General features: G+C 38.3%; 1 protein-coding gene across 1 annotated transcript; it reads left to right on the forward strand.

Moving 5' to 3' along the window:
* Positions 1-206: 206 nt before the first annotated feature.
* LOC124139328 lies at positions 207-13,970 on the forward strand. The gene is made up of 9 exons (XM_046506328.2): positions 207-350; positions 1,837-1,906; positions 3,125-3,226; positions 4,149-4,262; positions 5,830-5,871; positions 8,083-8,216; positions 9,552-9,612; positions 11,378-11,562; positions 12,539-13,970. Exons 1-9 carry the CDS (start codon positions 285-287, stop codon positions 12,662-12,664), a joined length of 900 nt encoding a protein of 299 aa, XP_046362284.1. The 5' UTR covers positions 207-284; the 3' UTR covers positions 12,665-13,970.
* The last annotated feature ends 867 nt before the right edge of the window (positions 13,971-14,837 follow it).

The following is a 14,837-nucleotide window of genomic DNA, read 5'->3' on the forward strand; positions in this document are numbered from 1 at the left end:
CAAAAACTATCCTTTATTCAAATATATTATTAACAAGTAAACTGAATGAGATATGCATTATATTCATTATGATCTTTGGTAATTTAATATAGTTTTGAACCTATCATTCTGTATAATTATGGTGCTGAACCTAACATTGCGGTAAGTAGGGTGCAAGAAATCTATGACCGTATGTTAAAAGTTGGTTTGAAAATAGTACATATGGGAACGTGCATGTCAGCTTTACTGTAGTGACAGTGTGCCAACTTTTGTAATAATATCATTGGCAATTGACAACCGACAACATGGAGTTGCAAAGCTTTGTAACTGTACAAATTCAAACATTTGATCCAAACGCAAACTTAGTAAAGGTAAGCATACGATATCCGTCATGTCATTTTTTATTTTTTTCAAGTCTAGTTAAAAACTGGTTTCCTCTTTACCAGTGTTTACTGTAAGGCTGTTGCCACCTATCCAGAAGCTCGTTGTGATGACTATGATATAATGACAGCACCTTTGGTTTAATTAGACAACATGCTTCATCATCCCACATGCTGTCATGACAACAGAGGAATTATGTCATAATGCAACGAAGTATCTCATAAACTTGTAATAGCTGTAGTGATTTTAGGTGACAGCTGATTTCATCCATATCACAATATGCACAGGCCATGTACAGATATATCAGATCTGTAAACAGTCTCTGACTGAAGACTGAAACACCCATTACCTGAGTGATGTGAGTCATCTACCCTTATTATAGCATAGCCGTGGTCACTATGGCCTAGAGCCTCGGGCCCCGCCCCTCACAGGGGCGCAAAGCCAAAAGAGGTCACATGGTGCTTCAGCTACACTTAGCTCTCATTTCATGTACTGCTTTATCCAACTATTTCCATGCATTGTTTAGGGTTTAAGGTGTCAAAATCTCAAGTATCTCCCAACGCATCCTGTATGAATCTGCATGCATTCTTTGCAAAATCCAAAGTATAGTTAGCACTCGATAGCAGTAAATTACAGGTGACCTTTCACTACTAAGTGACTTCCTCGCGCACACGCACGCATCAAGTGTAATCTTGAACGCAGCGTTAAACCCAATTTCACCTCACCTTAATACTAAGTGTTATGTGAATAAGAGAGAAGTGATGATGTTGTTGGAGGTTTCATGAGAGCTTCTGGAGGAGCAGATTTTGAATGTGATGGCCATGACACATTCCTTGCTATCCTGTGGATAGTACAGATACTGCCTTGTAGCATAAGCTAATATGAGCTGACATCACACTTGGGTGTGGACTTTGTTGAACCTTAATTTTTTCTTAAATAAATGGTGTATTGTAGAAGATAAGTTCAATCAGGATGTTACTCTGATGTCCCAGAATATTGCTACTGATGGGCAGGTATTGCTCTAGATTCCAAACTAAATGCCTTTGGCAGGCAAATTGGGATTTATTTTATTATTTTGTTCGAAATAGCAATATTTTATTCTTCATGTTGATAGTTCATATTTCAACATTTCATTCGTCATGTTCATTGCAACAATAGAAAACTTAACATTAACGCCTCTCCCTCTTTATTGGTCCTTCTGTCAGTGAACTACATGTTACCCCTGCACAGCCAAGTTATTAGTTATGACTTTAATAACATGAGTTTTTACTGACATTTGCTACAAACATGGGGCTGAATATCAGCCTCTGAGCAGGTCTAGATGAACCCGTGAGTAAGACAACACTCACTAACCTAAATAACATTGACACAAACGCAGAACATGCTGAAAGGATTTCTTGTTACTATTATACTTATGATCTGTGATATTCTTTTCCTTTATTCGTCATGTTATTTTCAAACACCGTTATCTTCCAGCTGTCAGTCCCTTCCCAGGAGGATGAGGTATCTGTCCACACACTTCAGTCTAAAGTCTGTGAACACTTAGGTATGTGTATTGCTGTATTCATTGGCTGCTTTTCCCAAGTTTAGAACGGCTCTTCAGTTGGAGTCTAAGACGCAACTATAATTGTCAGCTGTTATTGGTTATGCATTATGAACTTTTAAACAATAATCAGGTGATCATGGTGATAGTATTTCTTTGGTGGATACTTATGTAGCCTTGATAAAGTAGATAAAGTTATGTAATGTTTCCCTATCAGGAATTTATTGAGAATCTTCAACTAAATGCTTGTGGCTAAAAAGCTTTATTATGTCAAAGATTTTTTAAGCCTTTATTTACTAAAATTCAGAGGTATTTTATTGTTGCATTCTGTGCAATAATAAAATTCTAAGTGTTAAACGTGTAAAAAAACCACTATTTTTTCAACAAGTCTTGTTCAACATGTAAAAAAACCTATTTTTTCAACAAGTCTTGTTCAACATGTAAAAAATCTATTTTTTCAACAAGTCTTGTTCAACATGTTCAAAGTGAAGTACAATTCAACCACAGACATACATATATACATCTGTAAGAGGGGACTAACAGGATCAGGTGGTCACGTTAGTCGTCTCGTAAGGCAAGCATGGGTTGCTGACCCGGAACTTCACAGGGCATATCATCAGGTGGAAGTTCTTGATACATCAGTGAATCATGTCACTCCTATTCTTTATATAAAGGTAGTTTATCCTGTAAGATATAATCATGATTACTAATGCTACTTAGGCTTAACAAATTAAACATGTTAAAGGAATTGGTTCTCAGGCAATGCGGGCAGGATGTGTCTTTTTTTATTTTTTGTTTGTTCAAACTAGTATGTAACTGATAATTAATTGTGTACAATCAACCTTGGAAAGGGCCTCCCTACATAAATGCATTCCTTGGTGAGTAAAATACTGGAATACTGTATTTGCCTATCGCTGGACTTGGAATATTTAAGGATTTTTTAGTTTTTTTTAAGAAAGGAAATAAAAATGAAACATGAGGCGAACTTTATGATGATGCAGACGGTGCCTGAGAACCAAGACTATTATTTTTTTTAGCCTTCGCATTAATTTTATTTTAAAAGAAATAATATGTGATAATGCAAAACTGAGCTTACAGTTACAAAATTTTCCTGTGTTAAAATAACTGCTCTGCTACTTGATCTTGTTTTTCCTACACACATTTGCTTGCTATTCTTCTGTAATTAACTGTGTTAACAAAAAGAATTGTGGATAATTCCAGGTTTGAAGAAGAGTAGCTGGAAATACTTTTGCTTATGTCAAGGTTTAGACAAACCTGTGAAAAGATACAAAGCTTCTGAGATGCTTCTGGTGCCTGTGAAAGGTGAGAAAGAATTGGAAATTATTCATTGTGTAGGATTTTCTTGATAGATTTCAAACTGAATTAGGAAGTTCTATCAACAGATAAACATGTACAGTAAACTACGTTTATAACAAACACTTATATAAAAAATTGATGGATATAACAAACTGTTTGTCTGGTCCTGGCCATTTGCTGTATATTTTCTCATATAAAGTTGATGGATATAACAAACACGCTTATTAGGAAATAACAGATATAGCGAACTCTCTTTGTGGTCCCGGGTGTACTCTTGTCTGATCAACGGCAATGTTTAAGTGCATAACAAACTATTAATCCCTGACCTGAGCTGCTCACGTGTCACCAATCTGCCCATCAAAACATCTGCGGCAATGCACAGCTGTTCAAAGTGGTAACATGTACCGTGCATGCTTTGGTTATTTATCAAGTAACATGATGTGGTCACATGACTTGATCCAAGTTGTCAGGCAGTCGAAATGCTTATAACAAACTATGGATATAACAAACTAAAATGAGTGGTCCCTTTGAGTTTGTTGTAATCTGGTGCTGGGTTAAAAATTAACTTATATATCACAAGTCTGCAAAATGATTTGCCACACAGTTGCAATCTCCCTCAAAGTACATTGCAAAAGTGGTAGTCGACAATAAAATGTCACAAGTTTCCTGACTTTTACTGATCTGTCTACTGTACTTACCTTTGAACCCTGCTGTCAACTCCTCAGTAGAAGCACTAAAAAGTATGCCCCCTCTATAACATGCCCTGATTAAGCAAATAAAATATATTTATCTCTTTACTGAACCTTGAAAGGTCAAAATATGTTTGATGTGAACATTTGTTTGGCTGATGTTATGTTTTGCCTTGATAATATGATATATGATTTGGTCTTGTGTCCATCTTTTCAATATACATAATGATTTCTTCCAGATCTGAGTTTGCAGAAATGGTGCTTCAACCCCGCAGAGGAGAGAAGATTGCTGAAGACTGACAGTCAAGCTGTCCACCTTCTCAGTCTACAGGCGCAGCACCACCTGAGTGTCGGTGAGTGCTTCTCCATAACAGAGAATTCCTTGCTCCATGTGAGGTCCAGATAGGTCCATGTGTGTCATGCTTACCTGCCACTTGGGACGCCATGTCCAGATAGGTCCATGTGTGTCATGCTTACCTGGCACTTGGGACGCCAGGTCCAGATAGGTCCTTGTGTGTCATGCTTACCTGGCACTTGGGACGCCATGTCCAGATAGGTCCATTTGTGTCATGCTTACCTGCCACTTGGGACGCCAGGTCCAGAAAGGTCCATGTGTGTCATGCTTACCTGCCACTTGGGACGCCAGGTCCAGAAAGGTCCATGTGTGTCATGCTTACCTGCCACTTGGGACGCCAGGTCCAGATAGGTCAATGTGTGTCATGCTTACCTGCCACTTGGGACGCCATGTCCAGATAGGTCCATGTGTGTCATGCTTACCTGCCACTTGGGATGCCAGGTCCAGATAGGTCCATGTGTGTCATGCTTACCTGCCACTTGGGACACTAGGTCCAGATAGGTCCATGTGTGTCATGCTTACCTGCCACTTGGGACGCCAGGTCCAGATAGGTCCATGTGTGTCATGCTTACCTGCCACTTGGGACGCCATGTCCAGATAGGTCCATGTGTGTCATGCTTACCTGCCACTTGGGACGCCAGGTCCAGATAGGTCCATGTGTGTCATGCTTACCTGCCACTTGGGACGCCAGGTCCAGATAGGTCCATGTGTATCATGCTTACCTGCCACTTGGGATGCCATGTCCAGATTGGTCCATGTGTGTCATGCTTACCTGCCACTTGGGAAGCCAGGTCCAGAAAGGTCCATGTGTGTCATGCTTACCTGCCACTTGGGACACCAGGTCCAGATAGGTCCATGTGTGTCATGCTTACCTGGCACTTGGGACGCCATGTCCAGATAGGTCCATGTGTGTCATGCTTACCTGCCACTTGGGACGCCAGGTCCAGATAGGTCCATGTGTGTCATGCTTACCTGCCACTTGGGACACTAAGCAGATATAGTTCCCCATGTCTTATGCATAGCATTTTCTTCATTGTGGTATTTGGCTGTGATCAACCAAATCCATTCAAAACTATAGAACTAGTCGGCTCATTTTTATGTAAATTTAGGCTGAAGATCACTTTCCTGCCTCTCTTCTACTTTTCTTCTGTGCACAAACATGGGAGGTGTGGTAGCTTTGTGGTTGGAACAAAACTCTACTTCATGATATTGCTGTAATATTTCTGTAATCAACATCAAACCACTATCATATTAAGTAAGTATAAGACTTCTTTATTACAATTAGAAGCAACGTTTCAGTGTAGGTTCTAACACCGCTATCAAGCAAGTGATGACGGTGTTAGAAGCTACACCGAAACGTTGCTCCTAATTGTAACAAAGAATTTGTTCATCCATATATCTTATCCTTACTTAGTACTCAAACTTCTAAATGCCTCTTAAAGAAGTCACAGTATGATATTGTCCTTGCATGCTGTGTAGCAAATTGAAACTAAGAGCTCTCAACATTTGTATGACATGGCAGACTTTTTGGTTGACATCAACATGTTCCTTCTCTTTCTGTACAGGTAAATTACAACCAACAGAAGCGGAGAAACTGAAACTTGAAGGTAGGGTTATTATCTCGACAAGGTTCGAAGAGGGTAAAATTATACAATTATTGTTTTTGAAACAACTGGTGTTACTGCCAGTTCAGCCACATAAGCCTGTTAGGGCCCACAGTAGTATTGGAAATCGGTTTTGATTTTATCGTCAATCATTGAATCAAGTTTCCAGAGCAGGGACATCCATGCTTCATGTCTCATGCTTACCTGCCACTTGGACCAGGTCCAGATAAGTTTTTGTCTTTTCTGTATTTACAAGTTACTCAAACAAACTGTTTTTACCATTACATGGTATTTGAAAATATTTTTTACCGTATTTTCTTGAGTATAGTGCACACTTTTTTTCGAAAAAACACAGCTGTGTAGAAGGGGGTGCGCATCATACACAAATTATGAGTTTGATGTTTTTTTCCCCCATGGAAAGACACTACCGTGAGCGCGTAACACCGGAAATACCATGTCAACAAATCCATACTGAAGTACGCAAAATAATCATGTAATTACACTGTCTGGCTATAAAAAGTGTTCTTTGTATATCTGGACTTATGTTTGTAACTTATTTCATTGATTTTATTCAAAATTCCTTATAATATTGTTTTTATTAATTTCGGCAAAATCGTGTGTGAAGCGATCGGAAGACCGCACAACTCACCGTTATTAACAGCAACCATGGTCAGAATACCGCTATTGACGCCTTGAAACAAACTTTAGTTGACAGAGAATGGATACATATATCATAAATGACATACTTTGACTCGTTAAAAGTCATATTTGTTTTTGTTTGACGATTCTATGTCAACATGAAATTCTCGCGATCACGTGATCACGTGCGTGTGAGCCTTGACGGTGACTGGTCAGACATGTTCCATGTAAAAAATAATACCCGGGAATAGCGATCAGCTGCTTCGCTTAGGGTTATTATTATTTTAAATATGTTTATTAAAGGTTGCATATAATTAAGAAAATAATGGAATATATTATTCCTGATAAATAAAATAGTTTCAGATACAATTGTTGCCGATCCTTGCATTAGAAAATCTTATAAAGTTATATCATTGGGTGTGTCTTGACCGAATCACCGGTCGATTCCAAGAAAACGTGTGTACAGCTGATTGCTGTTTCCAGCTTAGTTTACGAGAAAATACGCAAGGTAATCTTAATCCCTAAATTTAAAACAATGCCTAGCAGAACAATAAATACTATTTAAATGGTAAATAAACATGTCTGGTGATTTTTTATCTCAAATTTCGAATTTGTACTGACGAAGTTTCTCAGCACCCGTTCGTTTGCCGGACTTCGCTGAAAGGGTACGGTGTAAAAAATTTCTGCGCATAATATTCAAATTTCTTTTTTTCCAAAATATTGAACCCGCTAGAGGGGGGTGCGCATTATACATGGGTGCGCACTATACTCAAGAAAATACGGTAATTAAAGAAATTATTCCACTTTATCAATTGCACATTGAAGATGATTTATATTTCACTGATAGCTGGACAAAGAAAGAAAGAAAGACTTGTTAAATTATTACAACCAAAACATATTTTGGGCAAAATATTGTTTTTCATCAATTCGCATGCCTTGAGCACTGTTGGAAAACCTAGATAAACCTTTGTATGGGGGCATCCAGCTGGTCTCATTTTAACGCAGAACATTATTCGTTGTAAGAAAAATTAAAAGCTATAAACATGATAAAAGGTTTTTCTTCGGGATTTATGTGTTTGTGGTAAGAGAAGGAAAGGTGTGATAGTTCTGCTTCCATTTTAGCATTCAGTTCTAACACCAATTTCTTTTCAACTGTGATGTGGGGCAGTGGAGTAGTCTGAGGGTGACAACTTTGTGTCATCATGTCAAAGGCCTGGGTTTGATTCCCCACATGGTACAATGTTTGATTCCCCACATGGTACAATGTTTGTTCCCCAAATGGTACAATGTTTGAAGCCCAGTTTTGGTTTCCCTGGCAGTGAATGGCGTGAATACCACTGAAAAGTAGGGGTGAAACGATACAGCAAGGTCACGATACGATACATAGGTCAGGATACGAAATGTATCACGTTACTCATATTTACGTCAAATCATAATATCAATCACTGGTTTATCTGGTCAAGACTCAATTATTTACAGACAACTGTCATATTGCTGTTATATTGCTGAATGCAGTGTTAAACAACAAACAATTTGTCAGACAATTTAACTTAATAGATTTTCCTGATTACCCAGAATGCCTTGAACCCACCTTTGTGATGGAGGAACAGTATGTCACACAGTGTCAGAAACTGCCCAACTACTTCAGTGTGTGTGTCCGCAACTGCCAACTGTGCCACGCACTACAAGTACCTGCTTGTACCACTGCTGTGAGTATGCCTTGTGTATGGTGGAACAGGGATGACAGCTATTTCTGCATCTTCCTGAGGCAAGAAGTAAACTGACTAAAAGTCCAATTTCAACCCATCAAGGCTGGAAGTATGGAGTTATGTTTTGGCTGGACTAACAAGTCCATGCACGGTCCAATCAAAATCTCGTAACAAAATAGAAATCTGTTTCATAAACAACATGGATTTCGTCGTGCAGATTTCAGTCGACTGCAGGTTTTACAAAGGATGTGTACCGTCAACTGGGTGTCGACACATATTTACCAAATCTTTTCATGTTTTTGATGAAGGTGATCATATGATTTGATGCACTTTGTGAGGTTAGATCCGTTTCATTACAATATAGATCTTAATCATTGATCAGATCGTCTTGGTGCAGTTTGTTTGAAGCAAATGCAAGTGATATGAGAGGTGGAATCTGATTGGTCAATAGGAGGGACATAACTCGTAATATCCACTGGCTGCGCTACGATCAAGCCCAGAAATTCCATGCTAGTTCGGCAAGGGTGGAAACTGGGCTTTTATAGTCAGTTAACTCCCTTGCCTCGGGAAGATGCTATTTCTGAATCCAGACTCTATGAGACAAGTGAAAACAGAGCTCCAGACTGATACTGATCTTGAATGAACAGCTGGAATGAAGGGGGCCCAGTCCTGCTGTATTTAGGCATGACAGAAACTTATGATTCTGGGTTCGAATGCTTTATATGACAGAAGTAGCAGAGGCCAGACCAATTTGTTGTCTTGGTTTACAGGTTATCTTGGTCAAGAGGTAAATTATTCAAAAAAATTTATAAAAGTTGATTTCAGGTTTATACCCCAAAATATCTTAAATTAACAATGCTAACACAAATATAAATAAGCTTAGCCTCACCTGTAAACATGGTAAAACAAGAAAATATATTTGTCTGGCCTTTTAACAATGTTTAAGGGACTTACCATTTGATTTTCTTTGTTTGGCTTCTGAGATTTAAAATAATAAAATAATTTGTGCCAGAAACTGCTGAAAAACATAATTTTGGCTGAGGTATAAATACACACAATAATTGTTCCCAGGCTTGTTGGATGTCCTGAAAAAATGTGAAAATTTGAATTAGTTTGATTTAGTTTGATTTCTCCTGTCAAGAAGAAAATTGTATTATTTGAAGGAGAGAAAATATTCCATCTGTACAAAAATCCCAGGCCCCCTAAATGATCAGTCCCTTATCACTGAATAGTTAGATCAGATATTTTCATCTGCTTCTATTGTTGGCAGCCATGAGTAGAAGTACTCACAGTCTGACCCTCCCTTGTTCCTCATTGTATGTTGTATCTTTCCAGTGGCCGAGAAACAGTTTGTTGTCTGTTTTTGTTTCCAAGCATGGTTTGAAAGTTGTATCAGGTAGTTTGCTTACCATTTTCTTTGCTAATGTTGTGATGCACCGTCAGTACTTCACAGGTTTGTATACACTACATTACGCCATCACCTGTTAATACACCTGGCCCTTCTGTGGTGTAGTGGTCATGCCTGTCTAACCTACAGGGCTGTGTATTGTGAAAAAATGGTATTTCAATATTTTGTGATTAGGGCTGGGACGATACACCAAATATGCGATCCGATATGTATCACGATGCCTTGCTCACGATACTTGCATGTGCTGTTATCTGTGGTACATAAGCTATCTTTTTCCTAGATAGGATGGCCAAATACCTGGCACACTAACGATTTACTGTTGACAGTGTCAAGCATGGTGCTATGGATGAAAATCTATATGTTTTCACTACCGTTACTCATTATCACATGAAAATGCAATCCATCGATGCATCAATGTATCTTCCCACTACTAATTGTGATACAGGTATCTGTATTGTGATATGTTGGGAGCTGAAGTGTTTGACACTGATTGTACTTGCCCATCTATTTTCTACATACTAAAGGAAATATTAATGACTCAGTTGGTCAGTTGCTGCCATTTTGTAGTCATGGATACAGGGGAGATAACAAAGTGAGAGAGAAATCACTTCCACATTTCTGATGTTTTGTCAATCAATTCAAAGGGAAACATCATTTGTGAATAAATTTCTGTCTAGATTTTAGGTTAAATACTACAAATAAGAAATGACACTTGTTATATTCTCTTACCAAATATATCGGAACACAAATAATATTAATGCAATATGTATCGTTTGAAAAGCGATTAAGTGGTATTTGTCAACAAATTTATATCTTATACTGATTCACTGCCACTTATTCATATCGAGGATCACGAGTATACCGGTAATACTATGCAGTCCTTCTTATTTAGTAAGCTTATGAGAGTATAATGAGCCCTACTCTTTACATGGACTTTGAGCAAACCCAACCATTTGCCTGACATTAAAGACAGCAGAGGCCCACAAGGTTGCAGCACGTTGTCACACGTTGCCAGAAACAAATCTGTCTGTCTGATGTGAACTGATCACTCATTGGTCTGAGCACTCTCTGTTTTCCCAATCGCTGGTGGGGGCGGTCGGGTAGCCTAGTGGTTAAAGCGTTCGCTTGTCACGCCAAAGACCCGGGTTCGATTCCTGACATGGGTACAATGTGTGAAGCCCATTTCTGGTGTCCCCCACTGTGATATTGCTGGAATATTGCTAACATCAGTTTAAAACCATACTCACTCACTCTCCTTTTGCTGGAACCAGGCCATTGCTTGATTCATTGCTTGAAACCACACTGCCACGTGTCTCTGTATTCAGTGGTGAATGAGGAACGTAGTGTATACAAATCCCTGAAGTATTGACGATGGTAGTGATGTTGTATAGAGCTCATACATTATCGTTTTAGTTCCCAACTGTCAGAATTATTTCATGTTCAGCAACCCATGCTTGCTGTAGGAGATGACTATGCTTGTCGTAAGAGGCAACTAACAGGATCAGATAGTCAGGCTCTCTGACTTGGTTGATGCATGTCATTGTATCCCAATTGCGTGGATCGATGCTTATGATGTCAATCACTGATTTGTCTGGTCGAGACTCAATTATTTACAGACCGCTGTCATGTAGCTGGGATATTGCTGGGTGCAGCGTTAAACAACATACAAAAAAACAAGGCATCATTACCAATGTTGTTGGATGTTCTAGCTTTAAATGTTTACCATGACTGACCATCTGCATGCCTGTTGCAGACAATAGTGAAGAGCTAGTCATTTCTTGGTATGAAGTTGTGCAGTGGGTGTGGCATGAAGGGGAGAGAACTCTAACATACACCATGCAGGTACGAGAGTGTTCTCCCCTTATTGAGCTGAGACTGATGTCCATCCAAGCAGAATATCTTCTGTCAGCAACAATGGAAGGAGTCTCTACTCTCATGGTCAGTTCCTGAATCTAACTTCTTTTTAGTATGTTTGTCAATAAGCTTTTCACCATGTGCACCTTTTATGATATATAATGATACTGATGCAAAATTTCATTTTTCCGTTCGCTACATCTATCATTTGTCAAAAGTACATTTTGGTAGGAGGAGCCACCCAGTAGCCAAAGCAATATTTCAGGAGATTTCAGCAATTTCAAAAGGAGCCCTATTCATAACTGGAAAAGTCAATGTAATGCCTTCAGCATAATGTTCCACTCATATAAGGGCCTGGGAGGGACAAACATCTAAAGCCCCGTAACTTCTTGTGCAGAATTGCAACCCTTAGCGTGGCAGGATCCTATAATGGTAGGTATGATCAGCTGCTAAACCGTGCTTGTTTGTTTAACAAGTGGTAATTGTCTAAGCTGACACAGAATGATATGACTACACTGGTGTTCAGATCAGCTCTACATCTCAGTCACTCACTCACTCACCTAATCTTACGTAGACTGGCTCTGTTGTCTAGTGGATAGAGTGTCAAGGAAAGTGTAGGGTTGGTGGTTCAATCCCTGGCCAAGTCTGTCGGTCATAAAAAGAGACGTTAAAAGATTGTACTTGTTGTTACCCTGCCTGGCACTGGGCATTATGGTGATAAAACAAAGACTGGTCGACTTGGAGTCAGTATACTGTGGGGTATTCACGATAAACTGAGGCATGGTATTTCATCGGACTAACAATATAAACACATGCATGCATGCATGTCACAATATAATTGCTATAATCTTGAAAGCGACATAAAACCCCTTTCAGCTCACCTTTCCTTAATCATAAGTAAAGATAGGTCAAACCGATTGTAGACAAAAAGACATTTTACCAAGGGTTTGTAAAATCTGAACTCAATATCGACTAAATGGGTGCCAAATTGAGAGTTGAATATCTAAATATTTATCACCCTGTCACCCTTTATCACCAACTTTATGAAATATTGCTCCAGGTTGACGACGACGATTCTCCAACCTTCCATGCCTCCATGATCAGCATGCTGGCCGACGGCAGCAAACAGTGGAACAACTGCCTGTTTGAACCAGCGAAAGCAGCAGATAGCAAGCACCTGATTTAGCCAACGCCATTCAACAGCTTTGTCTTTCATGTTTTTCCTGTGATATTTTTTAATGCGTGCTGATGATTTTTGAATGAATTATTTTTTATCAAATACATTATTCAGGAAGATAGACCAGGAAGATTTAGGGAAAGGAAATGTTGTTTTGTGAAGAACCTGTCCCAGAATTTCCTAGGATCTACTATAGAATACTGTCAATTTGTATCAAGTCAAACACATACCGGTACATGTATATCATAAAAAAAAATCAACTTGTGAGTTTGTTACATCAAAGCATCTTTAATTATTTTTTTTTACATGACTGTGTTTATCTCAAAATAATGGTCACCTGATATTCCCTTTGTGACCACTTCAATATCAAACATGCTTATATCAATAAGATGCAAAACTGTTTGGGGAAGTTGAGATATTGCTGGTTACCAATGGTGAGCGCAGGATTTCTTGTATTTCCTGTGTAGATCATTCTATTTATGTCCTGTGTAGGTATGAAATAACTGGTGAAGGAATAACTTACCAGTGTAGGCATAGTTTATCCCTCTAGGTAGACTTAAATTTCTGTAGCATACTTGAAGCAGTACAGAGCAGGAAAAAGTTTCATTTTTCATTTATGTAATCCTGGGGCTGAAGTAAGTTGCAAGTTTTGATGTTTTATATCGGTAAACCTCTTTAGGAAAGTCTGTCAAAGACATGCACATGTTAAAGATTTAGTGTCTTACTTTACACTAAGAGTTCAGTCATATGAACACTTTAAAGTTTCATAAGAATTTTAATAGGTTTTCTTCATTCTAAACTGTAACTATGATTATCTCACACAATACCATAACTATGGTTATCTCACTCTATGCCATGACTATGATTATCTCACAGCTGGTTATCTCACTCTATACCATAACTGTGTTTATCTCATTATGATTATCTCACTCTTTTCCGTAAATATGGTTATCAAAGTAATGAAACTTTTTCTGTACAAACTTTATCTTGTGTGTTGGATACCCCATTTCGTCAACTTTCAGCTGATTATTTTCTGAGGTCAAAGTTCATCCATATCTCATTTATGAATTTAAGACTTGATCTAGGCCTGCTCAGAGGCTCATATTCGGCCCAAAGTCCGCAGCAAATGTCATGAAAAATTCTCAAATCCAAATTAAACATTTCCCAATTCATGTAAATATATTCATTACTAATAACTAATTTTTTGGCTTTTGTAGTGGTAACCTACATTCAATAGGAATATGTTTTAACCCTTTGTTTTATATTATGGAATTAAATACAATCTCAAATTACAGTGTTAAAATATCTCTGAATACATGTATAAGAAAAAAAGAACTTTTAAAAAATCTCAATTTTCAACAAAAGTAATGATTTTCCCTCTAATGTGCCTGCCAGGGGCACTTAGTTTAGAATCCAAGATAAATTCTTGTATGATGCAGGCAACATTTTAGCCTGATGCCTTCTTTGTGTGCAGATGTCATGAAGGTGAGCTTCTGTACCATTGTCTCCGGATGATGAGTTTTAAGAGGAAAGTCAGCAATGTCTCCCTGTTGGTTGACTAGACAAACGATGATCAGAGCGATTAGAACCACACTATCATTTTATACTTCACCTTGTGCAATAGTTCACAGTATTAGTCTCAGAATGTTTGTTTCAAGTTCATTCCTATTTAGCTGCTCATGTATCAGTGAGTGGATGTTGTTGATTGGATGGCCACAATGGAAAACTAGTGTGGATGGTCTATTGATGTAGGTCCCCTTTAAAAATCATGGCTTCAGCTGAATCTGTCTATAATTTGACCCTAAATGTGTCGGTGGTCATAATGTCAACCACTGGTTTGCTTGCTCTGGGTGTGACTCAGTGCCCAACTGGTTTCCATGGTCATAAGTTTGATATATTATACGTATATATATATATATATATATATATATATATATATATATATATTCATGTGCAGCGTGTTGTGAGCAATCCAATGTAAAAGTACTAAGTACGCTCTTGTTTTAGAAATCAAATTCAATGTGTTGTATAAGTCCAGGTTTTTACACTTTACGTATACTTGTACTGCCATTTTGTGGCAAGATTCAAATGTTTTACCATTTCTTTATTGTCATGATTAAGGATCTGTTCAATAGCATAATTCTGCAAGGTTTATGTCCCCTATCATGTGTTCCATAATGCT

This window comes from Haliotis rufescens, unplaced genomic scaffold (assembly GCF_023055435.1).
Source record: "Haliotis rufescens isolate VD_foot unplaced genomic scaffold, xgHalRufe1.0.p SCAF_8, whole genome shotgun sequence".
NCBI classification, from domain to species: Eukaryota; Metazoa; Mollusca; class Gastropoda; order Lepetellida; family Haliotidae; genus Haliotis; species Haliotis rufescens.

Excerpts from the sequence above, each read along its gene's own strand:
- LOC124139328 (XM_046506328.2), top strand. The coding sequence starts at position 285 with ATGGAGTTGCAAAGCTTTGTAACTGTACAAATTCAAACATTTGATCCA. Across the intron at positions 351-1,836 it reads CAAACGCAAACTTAGTAAAG|CTGTCAGTCCCTTCCCAGGA; the intron begins GTAAGCATACGA and ends GTTATCTTCCAG. Across the intron at positions 1,907-3,124 it reads TAAAGTCTGTGAACACTTAG|GTTTGAAGAAGAGTAGCTGG; the intron begins GTATGTGTATTG and ends GGATAATTCCAG.